Genomic DNA, 15,084 nt, shown 5'->3' with positions numbered 1-15,084 from the left:
AGCACAACAGCTTGGAGGGCATTCAGGCCATCGGCGTAGGCTCCCTGCCCTCCTAATAATAATAATAACAATATTAATATTAATAATGAGTGTGGTATTTGTTAACCACTTACTTTGTGCCAGGCACCGTACTAAGCGCTGGAGAGGATACCAGCGAATCATGTTGGATACAGTCCCTGTACCTCATGGGGCTCTCAGTCTCAATCCCCATTTTACAGATGAGGTAACTGAGGCACCGAGAAGTGAAGCAACTTGTCCAAGGTCACACAGCAGAAAGGTGGCAGAGCTGGGATTAGAATCCAAGTCCTTCTGACTTCCAGGCCTGGGATGTTTTCACTAGTTCATGCTGCTTCTCACTCGGCCCATCTGCTGATTCCCACCTGTGGATTTCCCGATTAGACAAAGCTTTTTCAGAGCCCACAGAGAGCTGGAGTCGTTGGGAAGATGGTGAGCAGAGTAGCTTCAGATCTCGAGATGATCTTACTGACACACGCTTCCCCAAGTATTGCACTGTGTGGGTATGAGAGGAGGATGGATGGACTGCAAGATGTTCAGGAAGTTGCTCTATGGAGAATTGAAAGGGACATACCAACAGGACTGCAGTTTAACCCAAGGGTAGCATCCTGGAGAAAATTCAATGTAAATGAAGGGCTTCAGTTTAAAGTAAAGGAAGGATGGGGTTTAGGGGACAGAACAAGGGGAAGTATTAAATTCTGTGGCCTTTATCCTAGGAGAGCAAAATTGCTTAGTTCCAAATGAGCACCCAAATCAGACTTTATTTTGGATGAGGCAAAGAAGATGTGGGATTAAAAGTTCCAGCCAGGAGCCATCTGAGAGTTCTGTGAAGACCACAGTGACCATATTCCAAACACAATCTTGATGCAAGTCAGTGGTTAATTGGTATCACAAATTAGAAAGGAAAACAACCAAAAATACTAAAATTGGGGTTTCAAAGGTAACATTTCGAGGCACTGAAGTTAAAGACTGCCGGGGCCAACCTGATGATCTGATCAACAAAAGCCAGACAACATATGTTCTTGTCATGTGGCTACCTGAGATCTTGGTTGAGGATAATAATAACAATAATGATAATAATGGCATTTATTAAGCACTTACTATGTGCAAAGCACTGTTCTAAGTGCTGGGGAGGTTAAAAGGTGGTCAGGTTGTCCCACCTGGGACTCACAGTCTTAATCCCCATTTTACAGATAAGGTAACTGAGGTACAGAGAAGTTGTGACTTGCCCAAAGTCACAAAGCTGACAAGTGGCAGAGCTGGAATTTGAACCCATGATCCCTGACGCCAAAGCCCATGCTCTTTCCACTGAGATACACTGCTTCTCGTGTTGGGGGGGATAACTAGTCACCCCACCTTCAAAGCCTTATTGAAGGCACATCTCCTCCAAGAGGCCTTTCCTTACTAAACCCTCTTTTCCTTTTCTTCCACTCTCTTCTGTGGTGCCCTGAAATGCTCTCTTTATTAATTCCCTGTCCCAGCCCCACTGCACTTACTCACATATCTGTAATTTATAGATTTATAATAATGTCTGTCTTCCCTTCTAGACTGTAAGCTTGTGGAGGGAGGGAATGTGTCTGTTATATTGTTATAGTGCACTCTCCCAAGCACTTAGTACAGGGTTCTGTATACAATAAGCACTCAATAAATACAATTGACTGACTGGCTGATCGAGTTGGTAAAATGGCCCCCAGATGAACTCATTTTAGCTACCTTTTCACTCCAGGTATATCTTAAGCCACTGAAAGTACATTGTTAATGGAAATCTCTTCTGGCTGGTTCTTAGAGGAGCTGACAACCAGATAGCCTTACCATAGGAAACTCCAACTAGTTCACTTCTCCTTTCTCCCTCTCTAAGGAGAACTCACTTTCCTACTATTGGCAGCTTCTTCTCAGACTCAACAATGGCCTCTGGGAAGAGGAGGCAAAAACAGCCCATTTGCACCATGAAGTTGATAGTCCAAACTCCCTTCTTTACAATCCTCCTGCCAACCATTTTATAGCAACCTGATCCAACGATGACATTGTTCTCTAACAGGAGGATGGTCAATACAGAAGGGACATGACTCTTTTAAGAGTTGCACAATCTGGTAGTTCAGGGAAGTGGCAAGACCTGGTGGAAAGGGCAATGGCCCAGGAGACAGAGGATGTATGTTCTAATACTGGCTCCTCCATTGGTCTGCTCCTGTGACCTTGAGTAAATCATTTAACTTCTCTGTGCCTCAGTTTCCTCATCTGTAAATGTGTACTCCCTCCTTCTTAGACTGTGAGGCCCAAGTGGGAGAGAGATGCTACCCAACTTTATTATCTTGTATCCACCCCAGTGCTTAAACAGTGCTTGACATATACTAAGTGCTTACCAAGTACCGTAATTGTTAATTATTCACATATTCATCCACTTGACATCTTCCTTCACCATTCCCAAGGAACTATTCATGTTATTATATAGCTCCATATTTTAAAATCAGAGGAACAAATGGTCGGTTACTGGTTTGGGGCTGTAGTTCAGAGCCGGATGTTTGACACAGGAACCAAGGATAGTGGTAGTAACAGTATTCACTAAGTGCTTACTTCAGGAAGGAGCACAGTCTAGTGGATGGAAAAAAGGCCCGGAGTCGGAAGAACCTGGGTTCCAATCCCGGATGTGCCACTTATCTGCTGCCTGGCCTTAGACAAGTCATTTAACTTCTCTGTGCCTCAGTTCCCTCATCTGTAAAGTGGTGTTTCAATATCTGCCCTCCTACTTAGACAGTGAGCCCCGTGTGGGACCTAATCATCTTGTATCTACCCCAGCACAGTACAGTGCTTCCCACACAGCAAGCACTTAACAAATACACTTATGATTATTACCTTACACACCCAGTATGTTTAGCAGCTCTTTGGAGTTTTTTCCTGGAATCTTAAGCTGCATTTTGACTTTGCATGAGCCAACCCGATGAGGAACCTGAAAGTTGTAAAAAAATCCTCCTTTTTCTAATTCCATACCTCTTACTGATGTTATAGGATCTGCCAGCATTTTTCTTACAACAGTACTATTTTTAATGAAGTCTAGCAATATCCAACTAGAGTTTAACTGGAACTCTCTGTGTGGCATTGCTAACAACATGCAAATGCTAGATAATGCTTTAATTTTATATTATGCTTCTGGTTCTATTAGATGGAGAAACGTACCTGAACAAAGAGGAAGTTATTTGGGAGTGGATTCAGTTTGTTGGGTGGGAGGCTTTTAATATAGCACTTTGATATTTTTCATAATTTAAGGATCTCTTGTTATTGCAACTGGTTCTAAAAATCTGTACAGTTGGGTGTGTGTGACATCTGCCAGAGGCTTAGTAAATGCTTCTGTGTGTGACCATCCAAACAAATCGAAACCTGATATAAGTGTTCAACTTTTGGAAATGGGTAGTCTAAAAGTAATGCGAATGTAATGTATACTAATTATTATTGCCTGTGCAACACACCTTTTACCCATTCCTACTTGCCAAAGATCTTAAATCAGTTCATCGACTATTGACAATAAAGCCTACAATTTAAAAATTTCTACCACTGGCTGCTGATTCAAGCAGTGGGGTTTTAAATCTCATTGAAAAAGAACTGTAGTAATTTACCACTGTCCATGGCTTAGTGGCAAGAACCCGGACTTGGAGTCAGAGGTCGTAAATTCTAATCCCAGCTCCGCCACCTGTCAGCTGTGTGACTTTGGGCAAGTCACTTCACTTCTCTGGGGCTCCGTTACCTCATCTGTAAAATGGGAATCAAGACTGTGAGCCCCAAGTGGGATGACCTAATAACCCTGTATCTCTCCCAGCGCTTAGAAGAGTGATTGGCACATAGTAAGAGCTTAACAAATACCATCACTATCATTATTATTATTATTCCTGTTATTCACTCCTCCCTCAGCCCCATAGCACTTATGTACATATCCATAATTTATTTATGTCTGTCTGTCTCCCCGTCTAGACTGTGAGCTCATTGTGGACAGGAACATGTCAACCAATCTGTTATATTGTACTCTTCCAAGCGTTTGATACAGTGCTCTGCACGGAGTAGGTGTTCAATAGATATGATTGATTGATAGCCGCTTATTGCAGTTAGGGTATGCCTTCTGATGTTTTTAACACTGTTTGGTGTTCTTGCATGGATTAAAGTAATGTCTTAAAAATAGCTAGAGTCATGGAATGTTAAAATAGCAGTACAGAGAGTGCTTGCATAAGATTTGAACATTAAACAGATAATGACATCTACGCTGATGACACCCAGATCTACATCTCTGCCCCTGCTCTCTCCCCCTCCCTCCAGGCTCGCATCTCCTCCTGCCTTCAGGACATCTCCATCTGGATGTCCGCCCGCCACCTAAAGCTCAACATGTCGAAGACTGAGCTCCTTGTCTTCCCTCCCAAACCTTGTCCTCTCCCTGACTTTCCCATCTCTGTTGACGGCACTACCATCCTTCCCGTCTCACAAGCCCGCAAACTTGGTGTCATCCTCGACTCTGCTCTCTCATTCACCCCTCACATCCAAGCCGTCACCAAAACCTGCCGGTCTCAGCTCCGCAACATTGCCAAGATCCGCCCTTTCCTCTCCATCCAAACCGCTACCCTGCTAATTCAAGCTCTCATCCTATCCCGTCTGGACTACTGCACTAGCCTTCTCTCTGATCTCCCATCCTCGTGTCTCTCTCCACTTCAATCCATACTTCATGCTGCTGCCCGGATTATCTTTGTCCAGAAACACTCTGGACATATTACTCCCCTCCTCAAAAACCTCCAATGGCTACCGATCAATCTGCGCATCAGGCAGAAACTCCTCACCCTGGGCTTCAAGGCTGTCCATCACCTCGCCCCCTCCTACCTCACCTCCCTTCTCTCCTTCTACTGCCCAGCCTGCACCCTCTGCTCCTCCACCACTAATCTCCTCACTGTACCTCGCTCTCGCCTGTCCCGCCATCGACCCCCGGCCCACGTCATCCCCTGGGCCTGGAATGCCCTCCCTCTGCCCATCAGCCAAGCTAGCTCTCTTCCTCCCTTCAAGGCCCTGCTGAGAGCTCACCTCCTCCAGGAGGCCTTCCCAGACTGAGCCCCTTCTTTCCTCTCCCCCTCGTCCCCCTCTCCATCCCCCCGTCTTACCTCCTTCCCTTCCCCACAGCACCTGTATATATGTATATATGGTTGTACATATTTATTACTCTATTTATTTATTTTACTTGTACATTTCTATCCTACTTATTTTATTTTGTTGGTATGTTTGGTTCTGTTCTCTGTCTCCCCCTTTTAGACTGTGAGCCCACTGTTGGGTAGGGACTGTCTCTATGTGATGCCAATTTGTACTTCCCAAGCGCTTAGTACAGTGCTCTGCACATAGTAAGCGCTCAATAAATGCAACTGATTGATTGATTGATTGATTAATAACACAAGCACCCTTTCTATCTTTAATTTTCTTATCATTACCATTCAAAAACTGAAATGTCTGGAGAGGTATTATTATGTTGTTATAGGAAGACTTGTAAAGAATGATTGTTGGCTGGATTTCATTTATAAATTGGATGAGTAAATTGATTATTTGTTTTCTTGCTTATGTGAAGATGGGCCTTATGAGCTGTCTTTCTCAGAGGCTTTTATGACACCAAGTTCTTGCTGCATGGCATATCTGGAAATGCATTAGCTGCTACTAAAGTTTAAAGGGATTTCCCAGTATTATCTCACCTGTTGCCTGCTGGGGTCCTGAATCTCCAATAACACATTTATGGCTTGCACAGTTCCAATTATTTTGTAATTTGCTTTTGGGTACAGAGGATGTCTCTTTAGAACAATTACATTGTGCAGATAGCTTTATATTTAAGAGAGTCTTGATAATTACCATAAATTTTATGGTTTGGTGTGCAGAACATTTAACATTTTAACCATTATTCTACTAGCAGTTTCTCATTTAAATGGTGCTTTCTGTAATTTGCCACCTCTTTGAAGACAGCCATCCCAACTACTGCCTGTTGTCTCCTTGCCCAATTTCCCACCTCAAACTCCCAGAGTTTCTAGTAAATTACTGGATTTGCCAATGCTAACAAATAGTTTCCAAGCAGAGTAAATGACCCAAAAGAAGATACAACCAGTGCCCATGTAGTAGGAAAAACTGGGGCACCATTTCAACCATCTGCGCAACACAAGATGAGAAAATATTCAGCAGGGAGGGGTCAAAGAGATGACTTGTGAAAACTCAGAGGAGCATTCTGACCTAATGGTTAGAGCATGGGCCCAGGAGTCAGGAGGGTCTGCGTTCTAATTGTGACTCCACCACTTGTATCCTTGGGCAAGGTCACAATTTCTCTGTGCCTCAGTTACCTTATCTCTAAAATGGGAATTAAGACTAAGAGCCCCATGTGGGACAGGAACTGTGTCCTACCATGTAAGCTTGCACTTAGTTTAGTGCCTGGCACATAATAAGCAGTTTACAAATACCAAAAAAAATCCAAAAAAACTCAAAACTAAGCACCTTATATTTATGCCTTATTTAAATGAGGAAAAAATTAGAATGTAAGATCCTCGAAGGCAGCAGGGAATGAGTGTATTTTTTGCTTTTAATATACTCTTTCAGAGGCTGAGTACAGAACTCATTAAATGCCACTGGTTGTTCGATCCATGAATGAAATGTCTCAATCATTTTTTGGAGTTTTAGTGGGAGATGAAATAGAATTTGATACTGGGCATCAAGAGGTCTAGGATTTGTTCTAGACTTTGCCACTTCCCCGCTAGGTACATCCCACCAATAAATTAAGTGTGCCTTGGTGTATTCCTTTACAAATTGGGAAAATAATAGCTTGCAGTTTTAAATCAAAGTGTAAGTAGTGCTTTGCATGCTTTCCCTTCAAATTGGCCCTGGCAATAATATATTTTGAACAGATAAAACCTCAATAACAAAACAATAATGATAATAATAACTGTGGTATGTGTTAGGTGTTTACTATGTGCCAGGCACTGCACTAAGCACTGGGGTGGATACAAGCAAATAGGGTTGGACACAGTCCTTATTCCACATAGAGCTCACAGTCTCAATCCCCAATTCACAGATGAGGTAACTGAGGCACAGAGAAGTGAAGTGACTTGCCCAAGGTCACACAGAAGACAAGTGGTAGAGCCAGGATTAGAACCCAGGTGCTCCTGATTCTTAGGCCCATGCTCTATAACTACGGGGAGCAACCATTAAGCTCTAGGAAGTGACCACTATCAGGTGGAGTCCCTATGTTCCCAATAATAACAATAATAATAATAATAATAATAATAATAATGGTATTTATTAAGCACTTACTATGTGCAAAGCACTGTTCTAAGGTATTAGGGGATACAAGGTGATCAGGTTGTCCCATGGGGGGCTCACAGACAATCCCCATTTTACAGATGAGGGAACTGAGGCACAGAGAAGTGAAGTGACTTGCCCAAAGTCACATGGCTGACAGTTGGCAGAGCCGGGATTTGAGCCCTTGACCACTGACTCCAAAGCCCGGGCTCTTTTCCACTGAGCCACGCTGCTTATTCCAAATACACTGGAATAAGGTGGCTAAGACTAGGACAGGGCATTTATGCAGCCTGGTCATATGGAAAACCTGGGTGCTTTGTTTTTGATTTATTTGGATATTCTTTCTCTGATGGATACTGGAAGCATCTGTAGAATCAGCAGGAAATGATACTTGTTGAAGAGAGGACATTAGAGAGCTGCACTTCCATTATTTAATCATATATAGAGATCAATTATTTGTTTTTTAATGAACACAGAGAGAGTGAATGGATTCACAGTGAAAGTTCACATCTGTTTTTTCTCTTTCCTTTGAGGGACAGAGGAGGAGTAAGCCGATAGACAGAAATACCCCCAAAATTCCTCAAAAGTTGGTATCCCCTCCTCGAAGGTAGAATAGTGAGGTTGTAATCAAAGCAGCTCCTGCGGTAGCAATGTTCTTGGCCTGGATTTTGTGGTGGCAGGGCGTTGGGGCTTTCATTTTGTCTTAGTTCAGTTAAGGTCCATTTGTTTCTTTTGGACTGGCCTCATTGCCTCCTGGAAATATCTTCAAAGGGTGTGGGACTTCAACAGTTTCTGAGGGGATGAGTGATTAATGTTTCGCCTGGCACCTACTCTCTCTAAATCTGACATTTCACGTAATCCGTGTTACCTAAGAATGCCTGAAAAGTCTGTTGGGCTCATGTTTTGAGAGGGAGAATTAGTAGGTATCATGCCTGGAGCCGAGACAGTAGAGCCACTAATAATAATCATAATAATAATAATTATGGTACTTGTTGAGCATTTACTATGTGTCAGGCACTGTTCTAAGTGCTGGGGTAGAGACAAGTTAATCAGGTTGGACAGAGTCCCTATGTGACATGGGATTCACACTCTTAATCCTGTTTACAGATGAGGTAACTGAGACCCAGAGAAGTTAAGTAACTTGCCCAAGGTTGCAGAGCTGGCATTAGAACCCAAGTTCTTCTGACTCCCAGGCCTGTGCTCTGTCCACTAAACCAAGCTACTTCTTTTAGTAAAACTTTCAATTTTTAAACCAAACAAGGCTTTGGACCTAGAAGAGGACTAATGATTAGAAAAGACATACCAAGATTTGAGTGAAAGAACAGAGGGAGACTGTTGGATTGGAGTCTAGGTGGCTAATGCTACCTTTTCAAAAAATGATCACCATCTCCATAATAGCATTAGCCACCTAGACTAATCTAATGAGTCTGACATCTACCTAATATCAGATTTCCTCCAAGAGGGCTTCCCTAAGTCTTCATTTTCTCTAACCACCCTCCCCTCTGTGCTACTCTGCACTTGACTATGTCCCCCCTAAGCACACCAATTTAGGGGAGAAGCTTCACCTAGTGGAAAGATCACAAATCTGAGAGTCAGGGAACTTGGGTTCTAATCCCTACTCTATCAGTTGCCTGTTGTGTGAACTTTGGCAAGTAATAACTTTTCTGTGCCTCAGTCTTCTTATCTGAAAAATTGGAATTCAGTGACTGTTCTTCTCCTTGTTTGACTGTGATACCCGTGTAGGTCAGGGACTGGGTCCGACCTGATTAACTTATATCTACCCCAGTGCTTGGAACAGAGCTCGACACATAATAAGCACTTAGAAAATATCATCATAATAATCTTAATAATCTCATCCCCCAGCAGTTATTATCATAACCTTACCATTTACTATTTCTCTTATCTGTAATGTTTGTCTACCCCTGTAGACTGTGAAATCCTTGTGGGCAGGGGTTATGTCTATCAACTCTATTGTACTTTTCCATGTGCTTAGTACAGTGCTGTGCACACAGTAAGCTCTCAATAAATACCATTGATTTTGACTGATTGTTCTGGCCAAAGAGAATAGGCTGACCAGGTCCAAGACAAGGAATAATTTTGAAGTCTTCTTTGGCAAACTCAGAACAGGAAATTTCCTGCTATTCTCATGAAATAGCAACTTTTCCTGCTGGCTCTCTTTGGCCAAATCTTCTAAGGAGAAGTAGAAGACCGAGCAACTCCCCTGCCAATGTGGGACAAAGAATCTCAATGCCATGATGAGATATGACCAGGAACAAGCTGAGGACAAGTTCTCCAGGTTCATTCAGTCTCAAATCACAGTGCTGCTATTTGTGGTTTAAGATTCATGTAAACATCCCTGAGAGGAAAGTCTATTTTCAGTAAAAGCCAAAATTGAGCACTCTATCCCCTGCAGTGAACTATCAGTGAATTAACTATTTTAGGTGGTGTAGTGGAACATCTCTATTTGATGTTCCCAGGGCCCAAAATGCAGTAAAAAGATAGGAGAAAATGGGGTGCATCTAAGATCTTGATAGAATTAGTAATACTATCAACTAAACTCCATGGTTGGCATACCCCAGACTTGGTCTATGGTTTGAATAACCCCAGTAAATACACAGTTAAGCTTAGCTGGAACAATATGCCTATTAAGCATTTTGAAAATTTTCAAGTTGACTTATGCACCATCCTGTTTTTGCAGCATGGTAGTGAGAGAAGTCCCTCCATTTTACAGGACACCACCAGCATTTTAGACAAGCTCATCAAATAACAATAGGGAGCAGGAACTTTTCCTATGGGGACTTTTCCTATGGGAAGGACATCTTGAGATATTGGAGTGGCCATTTTCTTTACATCTTGTCAAAGGGAATACTCCCCTCCACACCGATGTTGGATTCAATTATTCCCCAAGGAAACAAAGGTTGTAACATACCTTATGAAAGTTTCTGAAATAAGCTGCCTTCTCATCTGGAAATTTTTCTAGTCTTCTGGGTCCTTTGCTAGAAGCCTTCTTGAAAACCAACCAACACCTCCTGAATATCTGCAAGAAAGTGAAGGACTCTTGTTACACATTTCCTTAAACAAGCTTATGAGCACTAGAAACCTGATTTGTCTGGTTCAATTAATCCACTGTGAAGCAATTTCAATGAAAGCAGCCATCTTTGATGAAGAATGAAGAATCCTCTCAAACTGCAATTTTAATTGGCCCTTGACATGTTGTTCATTAAGGAGCTCTTAAAGAAAGGATTATTTAATTTATAAAAAGACCATTTTCTAAAATGCTCAATGATGATCAGGCTCATAACAAGTTGGCTTCCCATCCATTTGAATGTATTCTACATTCTGGATTGGCTCTCCACTATCATTATCAACCCTCTCTTAATTCCCAGGCAGGTTAGAGACCTGACCAATTCAGGAAAGATTGGAGGGAATCCCTCCCACCCCCAACCTCGAGGCAGCCTCAAACTCCCTGTTGAACCAGTCAGTCTCCTATTAATCCATCAATAATATTTATTGAGCACTTACTCTGTGTTGAGCATTGTACTCAGCACTTGTGAGAGTACAATGGAATTAGTAGTCCTGATCCCTGCCCTCAAGGAATTTACAGTGTAGTAAGGCAGATAAACACTAAAGAACATTACTTGAAGAGGGGAAACTAAATCAAGTTAAAGATATGTACATAAGTAACTGCATTGGCTAGAGGGTGAGGTGAGTATCTCAGTGATTAGTCGGTAAGGACTCAATCCCATAAGTAATGCAGTTCTGGGGGAAATAGGGTGGGGGAGATGAGAGACTTAGGGAGGCTTCCTGGGGGAGATGTGGTTTTTAGTAGGGCTTTGAAGATGGAGAAGAGTAATGGTCTGCTGGGCTTCTCGGATCAATTAGTGGTATTTATTGTGCACTTACTGTGTGCAGAGCACTGTACTAAGTGCTTGGGAAAGTACAGTACAACAGAGTTGGTTGGCATGTTCCCTGCCCACAAAGAGGTTACAGTCTAGAGTATTTATTGAGTGCTTACTGTATATAGAACACTTAGAGAGTTCAGTAGAGTAGGGAGATATGATCCCTGGCTTAAAGGAGCTTACAGTTTTTTGCATGGGAGATCTGTGATGAGGCCACCCAAACCAATTTCTTTGCATCCCCCTGGATCTTGGAGCTAGTGTGGCTATTCATTCATTCATTCAATCAATCGTATTTATTGAGCGCTTACTGTGTGCAGAGCACTGTACTAAGCACTTGGGAAGTACAAGTCAGCAACATATAGAGGCAGTCCCTACACAGCAATGGGCTCACAGTATAGAAGGGGGAGATAATGATGGTATTTGTTAAGTGCTTACTATGTGCCAAGCACTGTTCTAAGCGCTGGGGGGATACAAGGTGATCAGGTTGTCCCACATGTGGCTCACAGTCTTAATCCCTATTTTACAGATGAGGCAACTGAGGCCCAGAGAAGTTAAGTGACTTGCCCAAAGTCACCCAGCTGACAATTGGCAGAGCCGGAATTTGAACCCATGACCTCTGACTCCAAAGCCTGTGCTCTTTCCACTGAGCCACACTCTTTCTATTTTTATTCATCTGGCCTTACCCTGAATAGCCTGGTTTTTAACTGGTTGGTCCACCGCCCATTACTGACGTAGCACCAGATGCCCTTACGTGCTGGATTTTTATTTCAATTAACCATCCTCCCTACCCCTCAGGTCCTGCCACCAAGTTCTCCACTTGGTAAGCAATGCCCTGCGGAGGGTGGAACCAATGGCTCGGGAAGAGACTGGGGTCAGAGGTTCCCCTAAAGAAACGCTTGAGGTTAAGGCAGAGGTGGGTGGACTAGCATTCAACGGTCCATGTGATGTTAGTGTGGTGTTGGTAGAATAGCTATGGAGCAGTCACTCGGGAAAGCAAACAAAGGATGACGCACACACCAAGCCAACCGCAAGTGCTTTCCACAAAGACTTCCACTGGGTTTCCCTCAGCAACTCCACCCAAACTACAGCATTCACCTTCATATTAGAGCTGGGAGTTCTAGCTCAGTCTGCAACCCCATCCCTGGGATCAAATTGGATGTTCCTGGACAGAGAATGTTCTGTGCAGCCACCAAGATCCCCTGTCTCCAAGCTCTCAATTACAAAATTTCCTGCTCCAGTCATTGGGTTTGTTGGTCTCCACCTTATTGCACAAAAATCCCTTTCACAAAAGCACAATACAAAGCTTGTGTTCCTCCACACCTGTTCTTACATGGTCTTTGCCCAACTGACTTTTGAAAACTGATGCTGGAATTACATTGCTATCTACCTGTGTATAAATAATAATAATAGTAATAATAATAATAATAATAATAATAATAATAATAATAATAATAATAATAATGGTATTTAAGTGCTGGGATGCATCGTGATGTAGTGGATAGAGCATGGGCCTGGGTATCAGAAGGGAATGAGTTCTAATCCCTGCTCCAGTACTTGTCTTCTGCATGACCTTGGGCAAGTCACTTAACTTCTCTGTGCTTCAGGTACCTCATCTGTAAGAAGCAGCATGGCTCAGTGGAAAGAGCCTGGGCTTGGGAGTCAGAGGTCATGGGTTTTAATCCCGGCTCCGCCACTTGTCTGCTGTGTGACCTTAGGCAAGTCACTTCACTTCTCTGGGCCTCAGTTCCCTCCTCTGTAAAATGGGGATTAAGACTGTGAGCCCAATGTGGGACAACCTGATTACCTTGTATCTACCCCAGTGCTTAGAACAGTGCCTTGCACATAGTAAGTGCTTAACAAATTCCACCATTATTATTATTATTATCTGTAAGAAATGCAGATTAAGAATGTGAGCCCAGAGTGGTACAGGGACTGTGTCCACACTTGATTACCTTTTATCCAACCCAGTGCTTAGAACAGTGCTTGGCATATAGTAAGTGCTTAACCAGTACCATAATTATTATTTATTGTTATCATTATTATTATTAATAAGTTCTTACCATGTGCCAGGCACTGAACTAAGTGCTGGGGTGGTAAATTGAGTTGGACAATTGGGGCTCACAGTCTCAATCCCCATTTTACAAATGAGGTAACTGAGGCTCAGAGAAGTGAAGTGACTTGCCCAAGGTCACAGAGCAGGATCTTCTGACTCCCAGGCTTGGCTCTATCCACTATAACTTGCTGCTTCTTTCTCAGGGATTAATACAGTGCTCTGCTCACGGTAAGAGTTTAATAAATACTATTAATACTACTACTAGAGTATGTTCAGGATTAGGTTTAAAATGAATTGCATGGATTGTGGAGCACAAGAGGAATTGCTAATGTAAGTGGTAATCATAAAAGTCAGCCATTTCCAGTCAAGTGCAGCCTTGGAGGATGAAGTTGTATCCTAAAGTTTAGTCATGTGAGAACTGAATTCAGTACCCCCAAAAGAATAAAAGCAGCACATAGCTCTCAAATGAAATAGTAAAATAACCTTATACAAGCCACCCACGCTCATTTTCAAATCTGTCTTATAGTGTGCTGAAGTGTTTATATCCTCATTTTTATATGCTAAGAAATGCTAAAATCAATTTTGGCTTGATTTATTGAGTTTTCCAACATCTCTAATGTTTAGAAGATTAGCACTCTATTTAAAAGTTTATTTTTAATGGGTATTTCTACCCTTTAACGATGATTGTTATAACTTTTCAGAGTTCTCTGTGCACATAATCTTTATGGATGAAAATAGATTAATGTGCTTTCATTGACGATCAATCGCCTGAATTTCTTGGAGATGAAACATTCAGATAACCTTGAGTTATCCCCCTGCTGGGGAACTGCATTATGAGTGATATTAAAGACTCTAGTTCTCTTTGAATTGGGATAATACCCATGTCTCATTAGTGACAACAAAGAGCATATATCCAAAAAATGTGACATTCACAATACTTTCATTCTGATACACAGATATCTGAGGCCACACCTTATTCCTATTTTATATTTTGAGCTGCACTTATGAAAATACCCAGGCTAGATATCAATATGACCAAAATGATAAGATTCTAGTGCTTCTTTATACAGCAGGGATCCCGGCTTATTCCAGGTATTTCCTCGCATTTTCCCATTCTCCCACCCTAGCATCCGTAATGTTACCTGTCGCCCAGGACTTTCAATCACTGTAAGGGGAGTAAATTGTTAATGATTGTATTTATTGAGCACTTACTATATGCCCGGCACTGAACTAAGAATAAAAGCAACACATAGCTCTCAAATGAAAAAGTAAAATAACCTCATACAAGCCACACATGCCCATTTTCAAATCTGTCTTTTAGTGTGCTGAAGTGTTTATATCCTCATTTTTATATGCTAAGAAATGTTAAAATCAATTTTGGCTTGATTTATTGAGTTTTCCAACAGCTCTAATGTTTAGAAGATTAGCACTCTATTTAAAAGTTTATTTTTAATGGGCATTTCTACCCTTCGACGATGGGTACGGTAGGTTCAAAATAATCGAATTGGACACAGTCCTTGCCCAACCCAGGGTTCACAGTCTAAGTGGGAGAGAGAACATACACTTTATTTTTAATTTACAAATTAAGACACCCAGAAATTAAAGTGACTTGCCCAGAAAAAGGCAGGGCTGAAACCCGGACCCTTAGCCTGAGTCTTAATCCTGGGTGATTTCCTCTAGGTCACGCTGAAACCCATTTTTTCCCTGACGTTTTGGGCAAATGTTTGGTGCATTCTTAGTAAAAGACGGATAACTTCAAAGACTTGAATTTGGGGATAATATCAATTTCAGAAGCAAACTCAGGATGCTTCAAGAGCTGTGTGTGAAAAA

At 42.1% G+C, this 15,084-nt stretch overlaps 1 protein-coding gene across 1 annotated transcript in view; it reads right to left on the bottom strand.

Moving 5' to 3' along the window:
• DOK6 (docking protein 6) overlaps positions 1-15,084 on the bottom strand; it is a 357,850-nt gene that overhangs the window by 190,511 nt on the left and 152,255 nt on the right. Inside the window, exon 2 of the mRNA XM_038746957.1 lies at positions 10,232-10,339. Within this exon, the coding sequence (XP_038602885.1) occupies positions 10,232-10,339 (108 nt within the window). The remainder of the gene's footprint in view (positions 1-10,231; positions 10,340-15,084) is intronic.

Source organism: Tachyglossus aculeatus, chromosome 5 (assembly GCF_015852505.1).
Source record: "Tachyglossus aculeatus isolate mTacAcu1 chromosome 5, mTacAcu1.pri, whole genome shotgun sequence".
Taxonomy (NCBI): Eukaryota; Metazoa; Chordata; class Mammalia; order Monotremata; family Tachyglossidae; genus Tachyglossus; species Tachyglossus aculeatus.
This window is presented reverse-complemented; position numbering and strand designations above follow the sequence as displayed.